Below are 13150 nucleotides of genomic sequence, written 5' to 3' on the forward strand. Positions count from 1 at the left end.
ACACAACTGAGTGACTTCACTTTCACTTCTCACTTTCATGCATTGGAGAAGGAAATGGCAACCCACTCCAGTATTCTTGCCTGGAGAATCCCAGGGACAGAGGAGCCTGGTGGGCTGCCGTCTATGGGCTCACACAGAGTTGGACACGACTGACGCTACTTAGCAGCAGCAGCAAGTTAGGTGAGGGGACGGACTCTAAAGTGAAAGGCCCTCACATGAACAGGGTTCCATGGAAGACATGCAAAAGTATTTCAGGCAAAACAGTAAAGTCTCTGAGACTGAGAAGGTAGGAAAAAGCTTAGGAAATTGGAGAGACAAAAAGAAGTCCAGTGTAACTAGGAAAAAAGCGATGGAGACATAGCAATGGAAAAGTGGAGAGCTTGGTCATGCAGGGTCTTTAGGTCAGGGTAAGTTGTTAGGATTTATTGTAAATGCAATGGAAAGATCACTGAAGGGTTTTAAAACAAGAGAAATGACAATGCTGTTATCATACTATTGTTTGTGAACCCTGGGGCTAAAGTCACCAAAGTCTTGGATTAATCAAAACCCAGTATGACAGCTAGCACTCTACCTCATGTGTTGTAAGCACATCTTAAATGACAGCTGATTTTTCTTCTTATTCTATAGTAATTATTAGTTCAAAAAAATCACCAATGGACGTGGGTGAAGAGGTACCTTCATTATTACTCGTGTTTGTAGAGTAGTTTTAATATGCTGAATGCTTTAAAATGGTTTTATTCAATGCTTACCATAAAATTAAGGCACTCAGCTTTCAGTTCCTAAAAAATCATTTATGCTTAAAAAGGCTTTTGATTGATTTCCTCCCAACAATCTATGTGCACTAACTCAAACTCAATCTGCGCCAAAGCCTGTTGTGTGTGTGCAAATAAGAGTTGAAATGTGAATCTCCAAGGACTGTGCTTGGCCCTTGTTGATAAGTAAAAGTTTCCTCCAGAGTTTTCGTGACAAATCCACCCTAGCATTCTCCTAGACGCACTCCCCAGAAACTCTGGAAGGTGGACAGAGACACATTCCTTTCATCTTAAATCAATTCTCCAAAGACTAAGTTATATGGCTTAAGGAGAAGTGGAAAATACCAAATGCTCATGCATGCTAATTTTATTAACATAACTAAGAAAAAATAAGATTGGCTTCTGCGTAAAATAAAACCTCCCAGTTTTTAATCCAGCAGTTTAAAGGAAGCTTTAGGCTCTTTAGTTACAGATATTGCTGGGTGAAGGCAATGATTCAATAGAACTGCAGCAGCATTTCTTTCCAAATAAATTTTTGTTACATTTTTCCATTGGAATACAAAATGGAGACTTCTAGTAACTCAGACATGGATCAACTTTCCCCCTCACCAAAAAAAAAGATACTAAAAGTCTAAAAAAGGCCACATGAGCAAAAATAACAGACTCCCTCCTAGAAGCAAGCTGAAGTGGCCTTCAGACTACCAGAAGGCTTCCGGCCCTGGAGGCTGTAGGCAACAGTGAATGTCAGCGTGTGTGATGAGGTGACAAACAGGGTGGTGGCTGGAAAGTCTTAAACTTTCACAGGCCCTCAAGTACCTACAGGCACACACAGGGCTGAACACAGGTAAACTGTGGAGGAGTCTAACAACTAAACTGGGACAGTCCAGCCCAGAAATCTAGGACTTGAGGTCACCACAGCTATATGTTTGCCTAATGGAGCAAGTGGATAAGACTGGATTCAAACCTGGCCCTGTTGCTTGTGAGCTAAATAATCATGGGCAAGTTATTCACCTCCTCAACCCTTGGTTCCCTTACCTATAAAATGGGGATAACAATAGGTGTCTGAGTCACCTTAATGATGAAATCAGGTAAGATACACAAAGCATTTAGTGGATGTCAGGCAGATGGTACATGTTCACTATATGATAGATAGCATACCCGAGAAGAGCAGCTTCTGGACAGCTTTCTGAGGGACTCAAGATGGAACGGTCATCAGGTACAAATAGTTGTAAATTCATATCTCCTTCAGTTTTTTTCTAACAGGTGACTATGAAACACAGCCTGAAATCTTCAGTAATTCACAGGTCAAAGCAGGTTTGGAACACCATTCCAATTGCCTGGTAGAGCATTAGAGAATGAGCTCTGAAATCAGACAAAAACACCTTTATTCATTGTTCCTCCAGTTACTAAGGTGGTCTTGGCAAGTCACACAGTTATTCCTCAGCTGTCAGGTGGAAACAGTAACCCATATTTGCAAGATTGTTGTGAGGATTGGCTATAAAGCATGCAAGACGCTAGTAGAGTACCTAGGACATGGCAGGTATCAAAAACTGTTAGCTGTTTTCATCATGATCATTTTTCAGGCAAAACAAAATCATTTACAAATGCCTGGTCAATCGTGGAAAAAATTTGCCCTGGGTTATTTTCTTCATTCATCAAATGTCACTGGGGTGGGAGGGTAGCATGGCTGTTACCAGGGAATGGAGTCCACTGACTTCTAAATCAGTTTGGAAATTGACAGAGTTCACTTCTAAATGATAAACCGTACTGTTCTTTTTGCTTAGGACATATGCAGACATTTCAGCCTAACTGCCAGCATAAATGCTACCTAATATTTTTGGTAGCTTTTACATTCTGGAAATCACTGCAGATGGTGACTGCAGCCATGAAATTAAAAGACGCTTACTCCTTGGAAGAAAAGTTATGACCAATCTAGATAGCATATTCAAGAGCAGAGACATTACTTTGCTGACTAAGGTCCGTCTAGTCAATGCTATGGTTTTTCCTGTGGTCATGTATGGATGTGAGAGTTGGACTGTGAAGAAGGCTGAGCGCCGAAGAATTGATGCTTTTGAATTGTGGTGTTGGAGAAGACTCTTGAGAGTCCCTTGGACTGCAAGGAGATCCAACCAGTCCATTCTGAAGGAGATCAACCCTGGGATTTCTTTAGAAGGAACGATGCTAAAGCTGAAACTCCAGTACTTTGGCCACCTCATGAGAAGAGTTGACTCATTGGAAAAGACTCTGATGCTGGGAGGGATTGGGGGCAGGAGGAGAAGGGGACGACCGAGGATGAGATAGCTGGATGGCATCACGGACTCGATGGACGTGAGTCTGAGTGAACTCTGGGAGATGGTGATGAACAGGGAGGCCTGGCATGCTACGATTCATGGGGTCGCAAAGAGTCGGACACGACTGAGTGACTGAACTGAACTGAACTGAACTTACATTGTGGATTTTAACTTAATCATTTAGTGCTTCTGTCTCTGTGAAGTTACGTCTCAAGCCAGAATTAATTCGAATGGTACTTTTGTGGCTTGTACGTGGACGCTCATCTTTGTTTCTTGGACTCTGAGCCTCACTTTCTCTTTTAAATGGAGAAAGCATAAAACATGAATATGAAGAAGAGCATTTTTCAGCTCTCATTGAGAGGATAACAGGCAGGAAGGCTGCTGCTGCTGCTGCTGCTGCTAAGTCACTTCAGTCGTGTCCGACTCTGTGTGACCCCATAGACGGCAGCCCACCAGGCTCCCCCATCCCTGGGATTCTCCAGGCAAGAACACTAGAGTGGGGTGCCATTTCCTTCTCCAATGCAAGAAAGTGAAAAGTGAAAGTGAAGTTGCTCAGTCATGTCTGACTCTTTGAGACCCCATGGACTGCAGCCAACCAGGCTCCTCCATCCATGGGATTTTCCAGGCAAGGCTAGGGGCCCCCAAATGGAGGAAACAGGCTGCAAGTGTCAGACGTTTTTTATCTCTCTCTTAAGCAACAGGAGGAAACAAACTCTTAAGTGTCCGATTTTTTTTTCCCATTCGCTACACAAAATTAAAAGGAGGTTTCTTTTAAAATTCTGTGTTGCCATGAGGACACCTGGTTCCACCAGAACTTAACTTTTTTAGACCTTGAGCTAACAAATGTGTTTATCTTATGGAAATGTTTTTTTCTTAAGCTATGTTAACGAACTATGTATTTACCTCAGACTCTGTCTTTCTTCAAGTCGCCTAAGATTCAGAACTGACTTGACAAACCAGTATGTTTTACTCAACAAACCAGTATGTTTTACTCATGCAAATGTTCTCTTAAGCTATGTTAATGAGACTAGGTATGTGCCTGGAAACCCACCTTTCTTCAAGATCCATGTTAATAGTTTTATGGCCCAGGATGACTCACCTTGTGCCAATGTTATCTCAAAATGCATGTTGTGGGTGAGGGGCCTCTCTGAGTTTTGAGACATTTCCTTTCTCTAATTAGCAGTCTGCTAGTAGGTATATAACTTCCTGCTAAAGACTAGCAGGGGTGCACTCTTTCTGCCCCCTTCTAATGTCTATGTCAGAAGCTTTCTCTTTCTCTTTTATACTTTAATAAAACTTTGTTATACAAAAGCTCTGAGCAATCAAGCCTCATCACTGGCTCTGGATTGAATTCCTCTCCTCCAGAGGCCAAGAATCCTGGTGTCTTTCAGGGCTCATCATCAACCTTCCATAATGAAGGGAGAAGTAAAAATAATTTTCATAGAAATTCTCTACAAATCCTGGAAGACATAGCACATATTAATTCATATTTACTGTATCAATGGGATATATTTTAAAAGCTTAGACCATACTGTAAATCCATGGCACAGCCACAGAGTCTTATATTGTTATCTTCCTAATTGAGACAATTACCAAAACAAAATACACATTCAAATGAAACACGTAGCTAAACCATTTATAAATAACTAAAATTATAGATCAGGTTTTCATTCACTGATCACAAATTATGGTAATGCTTTTGTGGCGCTCATTTCCGGGCTCACTTTGGAGCGTTTATTAAAGCACAGTATTGTCATATCACAGGGACTATCTCATTCTCATTTTCTTATTTCCAATTCTAAAGGGGGTTAAATTATCCAATTAAACTGTTAATTAAAAAGACTCCTACAGAATAAACTGCAGGCTACCAATGGCATTTAAGATTTTTCATTGTGCTGTGCTCAAAAGCAATTTCCTGAATTCAGAAGAGCTCCATGTTACTGGCCAGTATTTTACTTTAGAAGGTATGGCTGGTATCACTGCGTAATAGACAAACCCATTTCCTCTCCTCTCTGGGCCCACAGCTAGACTATATATCTCAGCCTCCCGTGCAGTTAGGTTTGGCCATATGACTGAGCGCTAGTCAATGGAATATGGGCAGAAGTAACATAGATAACTTGTTGGATTAGACCAAACCTTCCATTAGGTATCTTCAATAGCCTCTTCCCCTTCACCAGCTTCGTGTGGATGAGCATACCATCAATAGCATTGAAAATGGCAGAATCATATGGAAGGAACGTTGGTCTTGATATCAACAACTGTAGGAGAGAAGCTCATTGATGGTTAATAACCATTTTGTATGTCATGAAAACAAGACATTAGGTCAAACTAGGTTAAACCATTGAGATGATCTCTTTCTACATGCAGTGTGATCTTAACTAACAAAGAAAGCAATTGGACTTGAGGGACATGTAAATACCTTAAGCCTAAGATATACATCTAAAAATTGAAGTAGACTGAATATCTCATAAAATCTATCAAATTGACCCTAGCAAGAGAGATTCTAGACTTCTTGCCTCCATCCCCCCAAAGCCTGTCCTTCCTGTCCATGCCCCAGAGATCACTCATAAACTTAATCATTTCTATACATCCTTCCTCCTGCCACTACCCTACAGGCAAACAGTCTTTTTTCAAGGATCAGCTCAGAAACTAGAGTAGACTCTCTCAGAGGGGCACTAACAGGTCATACTGAGACACTTATTACCTACCAGCTCTACAGTCTGTCTGATGTCTATCCCCTGTACATGGACACTGTGGTACACCTACTATGAACCAGTAGTTTCCACATCTCTGAATACATCAGGAAGATGTTTAAAATAATCAACAGGACCCAGAAATCCCACTGCTGGGCATACACAGCGAGGAAACCAGAATTGAAAGAGACACATGTACCCCAATGTTCATCGCAGCACTGTTTATAATAGCCAGGACATGGAAACAACCTAGATGTCCATCAGCAGATGAATGGATAAGAAAGCTGTGGTACATATACACAATGGAGTATTACTCAGCCATTAAAAAGAATTCATTTGAATCAGTTCTGATGAGGTGGATGAAACTGGAGCCGATTATACAGAGTGAAGTAAGCCAGAAACAAAAACACCAATACAGTACACCAACACATATATATGGAATTTAGAAAGATGGTAATGATAACCCTGTATGCGAGACAGCAAAAGAGACACAGATGTATAGATGGACTTTTGGACTCTGAGGGAGAGGGAGAGGGTGAGATGATTTGGGAGAATGGCACTGAAACATGTATACTATCATGTAAGAAACGAATCGCCAGTCTATGTTCGATACAGGATACAGGATGCTTGGGGCTGGTGCACGGGGATGATCCAGAGAGATGATATGGGGAGGATGGTGGGAGGGGGGTTCAGGATTGGGAACTCATGTACACCTGTGGCGGATTCATGTCAATGTATGGCAAAACCAATACAGTATTGTACAGTAAAATAAAGTAAAAATTAAAATTAAAAAGAAATGTCAACAGGGGACTCTACTTCCACTGTCGGTCTAATACCAAAATGCCCCCCGAGGGAAGTTAGTATGAATTCTATGGTATGCTTCTGGATTTGTCTGGACTCAGGCAAGGCAGGCAGGCTTTCATTGTCCTGTACCACTCACTTGTTGTCCAAAGGTCACCAGGGGATGAAAATGGCAGGCACTTCCAGCTCTCTGGAAGTACATGGGGCACAGAGGCTCCAGTAGCATGAGGGCAGCCATCCTAGAGATCTACAGCCAATGAGCAAAAAAAAGCACACAGAAGGTGAGGTTAGGGTCCCCAGTAAAAGGGCTGGGATCTGGGTAGAGAGAACTCTGATAGCACCCACTTGAGGAGAACTGAATAATTCTTTCTCTGTGCACCAAAGCACAACCCAATGTCCTTAGAATTTCATCACACTTGCCATCATACAGGGTGACTGTAGCAATTTATGTGTCTGTTTACCATGTTAGACCAGACCGTTCACTGAAGCTGAAACTGCACGTGATCTGCTTAAATACAGCTAGTTCAGTGACTTAAATCAAATGGTGGTCAGTTACTATGTACTGAATGAGTGACCATAATCTGACTTGATGGTTAAAGAAAGGTGACAGCAAAATAGAGACTGTTTGGTTTGACAGTGACCGTAATGTTCCTTGTCACTTTTGCAAGACCAGCCATACCATGGTTGATAATCTCCTCAGAAGCCTCTCTTTTCCTCATTAGGAATATAACTGCATAAGCAATAAACCATAGCCATTTATATCCTGGAAGAAAATATACTGACCAACTCTCAGATCTCTCATTGTCTACAGAGAAAGTTACTGCATTCAAATCTCACTTTCCTAAACCAAGAAATCTAGTCCACTACAGTGCTTTGTGTACTTTTAGGCAAATATTGTCTAAAATAGAACTGAGTATGCTAGTGGATGGAATCAATTTTAATATCATTTTTAAAAAGAAAGGAAACAGAATATCTTCAACTTTTTATTGCCCTTAAAACTATCGTTCACATTGTTTCACAAGTAAGGGAAGAAAATACAAAGGCCATTTAGATATGAAATGCATAATCCAAGAACACCTTTCTTTGAACCAGTGGGGCACTGCCACTGGCAATGAGAATGTCGTTGCTTGAAATAATCATATATTCTTCCATAATTTAATATGTAACTGAGACATACTGTTAAAAATATCAAGGAAGAAGTCTATCAAATGCTAAGTAATTATAGAAATACTGCTGGAACAAATGTATTCAGAAATGGGGTGACCTAAGGGATGAAGGTTAATGCAAAGGAAAGCAGCCCAAAGAACAAAGGCTTTAACTCTCCTGACTCTGGGGTACTTAAGAAGCAATCTTAAACCTCTCCACTGATCTGGTACAAGCATAACCTATGTGGCAAGCTGCAGTTCCTAGTTGCTTCTTAGTGATGCTCTAGGGCTAAATAAGATAAAATTTATGTGCTATGCTTTAAGCTCCATTGAGGAAAGGCACTGAATAAACTTAAGGATAATTTATGAATCCTGAGCTTGCAGTAGTCACTTCCAACTCCATCTCATAAAAGGAAAAAATGGAAATAGGAGGCCAGTGCTGTGTGGTTGGTAAAAAGCTCAACAAACTTTGGGCAATTAGCCAAACAAGACCATTTTATACACATAAGAACCTTGTCTAAACCAGGAGAATTTCACAAAAACCTAATGCCTTCCATTTCCCAGGCAATAGTTCACTGGCAGAATACCTGGTATATGAATCAGAGAAGTGTGCTATGGCAGTCATAGTCTGAGATCCAATACTTAATTTCCTTTTAATTTAGCATAATTATTTTTGTAAAATTTTATGGCTCTCCTCCAGTGGATGTGCTTAGCAAGAACTGCCAAAATCCTGGATTCTCTTCAGAGTCACATTCCTAGGCCAGCTTCTCCTTTCCCCTCCCCCGATTTCCAGTCACATTTTACCTTCTTCCTTACACCACTTAATCGGTGTCTGACTCTTTTCTATTAGTCTGTATTGAAAAGAAGGGACAATAAGAATGTACTCTGAAAATCTGAACAGGAACATGAATTTGGAAGTTCAATCTAGAAAATTGTTCCAGCAAGTCGTGGTGATTTGAGCTACTTTAGGTCTATTTTAACAACAGCCATCCTATCAACAGCTTGCAGTATAATTGAGTTACATCAAGTAAAGTTAGTCAAGACAAGTAGCCATATCACTTAGAAACTGTGCAGGCCTCAACTGTTCACCAACCAGTTTTCCTAAACCATTAAGTGACTGAACAAGTCCCATTTCCAAAGCCATAATTCTACGCTTTTATCAAACACTTTCTCTGACCGGCAGGAATGTGTTTAATATGCTGTTTATGTAAGCCTTAAAAACTTCAGCTGATTTTAAATGTCCAGATATAGGAATGAAACAAGGAGAATCTTCTAAGTCTAAACTAAATCAGAATGATTCCTCTAGAGAAAAGACATGGAGGTTTCCAGCACCCTTAACTGCTTTTTTGAAAATGCAAACTAAGGTGATATCAAGTCATGGTTAAGGCGGAAAAGGTAGCTGCCCTTCAGGAGTTTATCGATTCAGAGAGGAGGAAGTCAAGGGGAAAATCACTCTCCACTGATGAATGCACTGAAATTGTTTTCCTCATGATGGTGCCCCTGCATTTTTCTCCCCTACATTCCCATAGTTACAAAAGGACATAGTGTGTGCGCGCACACACACACACACACATACACACATTGTTTAATGACAAATCCCAGGGATGTAAAATGGCTTCCTATGGTTAGCCTGAATTTGTCATTATGCTTTTGAGATTTTCCTATTGACCAGCTTAACCTAGAACCACACGTACAAGGAATAATGGGAAGGGGGGATGGCTATTTCAAAAAGCAAAAATGCCAGGTAAGCACTTTAAGGCTGTTACAATTTTATCCTGCAGACACACTCTCTAATAAGACATGGAATAGTTTCCTTGAAAGGACAGAGTTCTGAGGATCGAAAACATAGTAATGCTTTTTCTTATAAACTCTTTAGAAGAAGTCTTGAAGAGTAAACATTATGTTTCTTTGGACTATGCAGGGAAGTTTAAATTCAGTCAATAGATTCTAACATGTCTTTAATCAAGAAATTTTTCAAAAAGGATTTTTAAAAGAGGTAACTGAGCCTCAATGTGGGGTTTGTCCCTTTGCACTCAAGGGGAAGGAAAGCCATACGTTCCTAATAGGGAATTAGAAAATCATTTTTTTTATGCCTACTCATTTCAGAAACAGGAGAATGCACATATATGAGGATAACAAGACAACCAGAAATTAGACTGAAGAGAAGCATCTAGCAGACGACTTAATTGCCAAGGTTTGAACAGAATAGATCAAATTTTGGAGATTTTGTTTCCTACTGTGCCTGCAGTTGCATGACTAGGAGTTTTGACTTCTTCTGGGGCTTACAGATACAGCCTTGTCTTACTATTTGATAAACTCAAGCCTTCACCAAGCAGTCTTTTCAGCCAGCTTTGTTCATTATGACTTGAACAGGGCAGTGGGCTACATCAGATACAGGCTATGAGGCGTGTTTTCATCCCAAGAGACTCCAAAGCTGAAGGCCAGAACTTCATCAAATACTGTCAAATAAGGATTCAACCTATTTCTGACTTAACCACCTTAGAGTTAATCAATGCTATGACGGGATGGTGCAGGAAATCAGACAGTACAGGAAGACCTCCCAGGTAGCCTCGCACATGTCCACACCACTGAGGGTTGCTAGTGTAATAGGCTGATTTTTTTTCTGGATATATTCTACCTATAGGGCCCCTGCAAAGCTGTAGATTAAAATGGTACCTACCACTTAGCTGCAACTTATACACTAAACTGGACAACAGCAACAATTCAGCAAACAACATTTTAACAAAAGCAGCCTGGAGACTTAATTGGCTTTCTAAAGAAACATATGTGATTCGATTTTTTGTATTCCATTTTTTTTAAGTCTTACAACTTTGAATAATGTTTAGATCTAAGCAATACCCAAATACCAAAGATGCGTTACAATAAACATCTTCAGGGGAACATAGGCCTAAAGCAGTAGGTGATGAGCACCACGCAGCTCTCTCAGGATGGCAGGAACCAACAGTCCTGCTACCAGAGTCGGCAGGATTCTGCGCCTCTGTTCATTGTAGAATTGGATGGACAATTAAAAGCTTTCTGGAATTCTTCAAAGTTGCTAACTGCACCATTGACCCTGAAAAAGATATGTCATAGTCCATGTCATTTAATTCTTACAAATCAACAGGTTCTGAATAAAACTCTAGCAACCTATGGCTTGATAAAATAGTCCATTCATTTAGTCTATTTACAAGGAGATAACTGAAGTCCAAAATGGTTAAGTAGATTTCCAAGAAAATTAACAGAGCTGAGACTAGAACCAGACAAATGCTATTAGTCTTCCAAATATCTTTACACTCCTATAAACTGTAGGGTTTACAATTCTTATAAATTGTATATATGGTGGTACATTGCTATAAATTTACAAATTCCTACAAACTACAACTTACCAATACTTAGCTTTTCTAACTATTTTTTAATTTAACTTTTTATGGAACATATAACTGACGTAGCATATACACATTTAAAATGTAAAGTTCATTGAGTTCACATGTATATACCCATGTTATTACCACCCAGATCAAGACATGGGATATTTTCAGCACCTAGAAGGCTCCTGTGTATGCCCTAACAGTAGTACCTCCAAGCATAACTACTAGTCTGACCTCTGTGGCCACAGATCAGTTCTACCGGTTTTTTAACTTCACATCAGTGGATCACACTGTATGCACTCTTTTCTCTCTGATTCCTTTCACTCAGTATTACGTCTGTAAGATTCATTCATGTTGTTGCTATCTCTAAATTATCTTTAAAGAACTCATTCAATCCACAGAAACACTTTCTATAAATTCCTATTATGCTTGCAGGCTCATATTTACCTAGAATTTGGTTCATGCAACAGTAAACTAATGAACGGTGTCTAGTTGCTACTGATGAGTAATGCTTTACTGGAGTTAGCTCCAAAATCTGGTGTTCTTGCAAGTTCCCTGCTTGACGGCAGTACAGACTACAGATTCCTACTCAGCACTTTGATTGGAACTGCCTTTTGAAAGTGGTATTTCCATTGTGTGAATTCTGCTACACTCAAAATCTACAGTTAGTGCAGATATCACTAACAAGCTAGCAAAAAAACCACCCCCCTCATCTATTTCTTACTCAACCGCATGTTCAAAAGGCTGACTAGAGATAGCATTCTTGGTCAATCACTCTTTCTTCCCTAATGATTTTGTTCCCTGTGGGCATTTGAATGAATATATCGGCTTGTAATTCAAAACCCCCATAACCTCTTGTGTGTCAGCTGGGATGAAAGAGTTAGACACAACTGAGCAACCGACTGCACATGCACACACACACACACACACACACACACACACACACACGGAGGGATGCAGATTTCACACACGGTATGATTCACCCTGGGCAAGTGTTAAGGATCAAATTTAGCTGACAGGTAAGTGCACTCTGAAAATTATCAGTTAAAATCCAACATTATAGGCAACAAGTTAGTGAGAGGAACTTAGTTTCTAAGAACTTATCTGTTGAGTAATTAATCTACTGTGTGATTTCATCTGCATCATTTGTCAGTGGAAGCACAGTTTAGCCTATTAGAGACTGTCAGCATTCTTGACAATTTATTTCAGTGGGGGAGAATTTCTAACATATTGATTAGATTTTTATGCTATGGGGTAATTTAGAGTCAATTTCTTAAGAATTTCTAAGGCAAGGTTTTGGGAATAACATTTCAACATATCGAACTTTTAGATGACTTTCCTACAATATGCTAATGGATTCATTTAAACATTACATATAAAGATACCAAGAAATAATATGTTCTGAGCAAAGAACAAATAAATACAAATTACTGTGTTTCTTGGATTTACTATTATAACTCTGTTCCTTAGGACAGAAAATTTCCCTCAAACTATGCTAGAAACTTAATATGGGGTAGGTAATAGTAATCTTAATTTTATTTTTACTTAATATTTTATACGTTCTGACAATTAAGATGGTAATTCATTTCCCGTCATATATAAGCAACTGTTTCAAAATAAGATTCAAACTAAAAGCTAAAACGTAGTGCTTTTGCCTCTAGATATGAATTACAACAGCTAAATGCTGCCATATATCCTCCTTTGTGTTCAGCGCTATTCTGTAAGCGGGCACTCATTCATGTCTGTTGGCTGGCTGCATGAAAGAACAAGAGGCATTAAATAGGATATTCCACAACACAAATTAAACCAGAGCTCTAGGTGTTTTAAGGCATAGTACATAAGAGCTCATTTGTATCTAAAAAAAGACTTTTTTGGTCAATATTTTTTAAAAGTAGGTGGTTGGATAGATCAAACATGCCAGTTTATGGAGCAGCCATGGTGTACTCATGGCACCCATGGATTGCTGTTTTTCAAAAACTGGAAGATAATAAGTGGGAATTACTACTAAAGCTATGATTTGGATTCTAAATTACCTTTGGAGTCTTGTACAGTCTCATAGATCTCTTGATACTAGAGGTGTGTACAAAAGCCTACTACAAA

General features: G+C 39.6%; 1 protein-coding gene across 1 annotated transcript in view; it reads right to left on the reverse strand.

The window, feature by feature from the left end:
• Positions 1-7508: 7508 nt before the first annotated feature.
• PHEX (phosphate regulating endopeptidase homolog, X-linked) overlaps positions 7509-13150 on the reverse strand; it is a 71620-nt gene continuing 65978 nt past the window's right edge. The window contains exon 10 of the mRNA XM_018044036.1: positions 7509-10755. Coding sequence (XP_017899525.1) covers positions 10653-10755 — 103 coding nt within the window. The 3' untranslated portion in view covers positions 7509-10652. The remainder of the gene's footprint in view (positions 10756-13150) is intronic.

This window comes from Capra hircus (genome assembly GCF_001704415.2).
Source record: "Capra hircus breed San Clemente chromosome X unlocalized genomic scaffold, ASM170441v1, whole genome shotgun sequence".
Classification (NCBI taxonomy): domain Eukaryota; kingdom Metazoa; phylum Chordata; class Mammalia; order Artiodactyla; family Bovidae; genus Capra; species Capra hircus.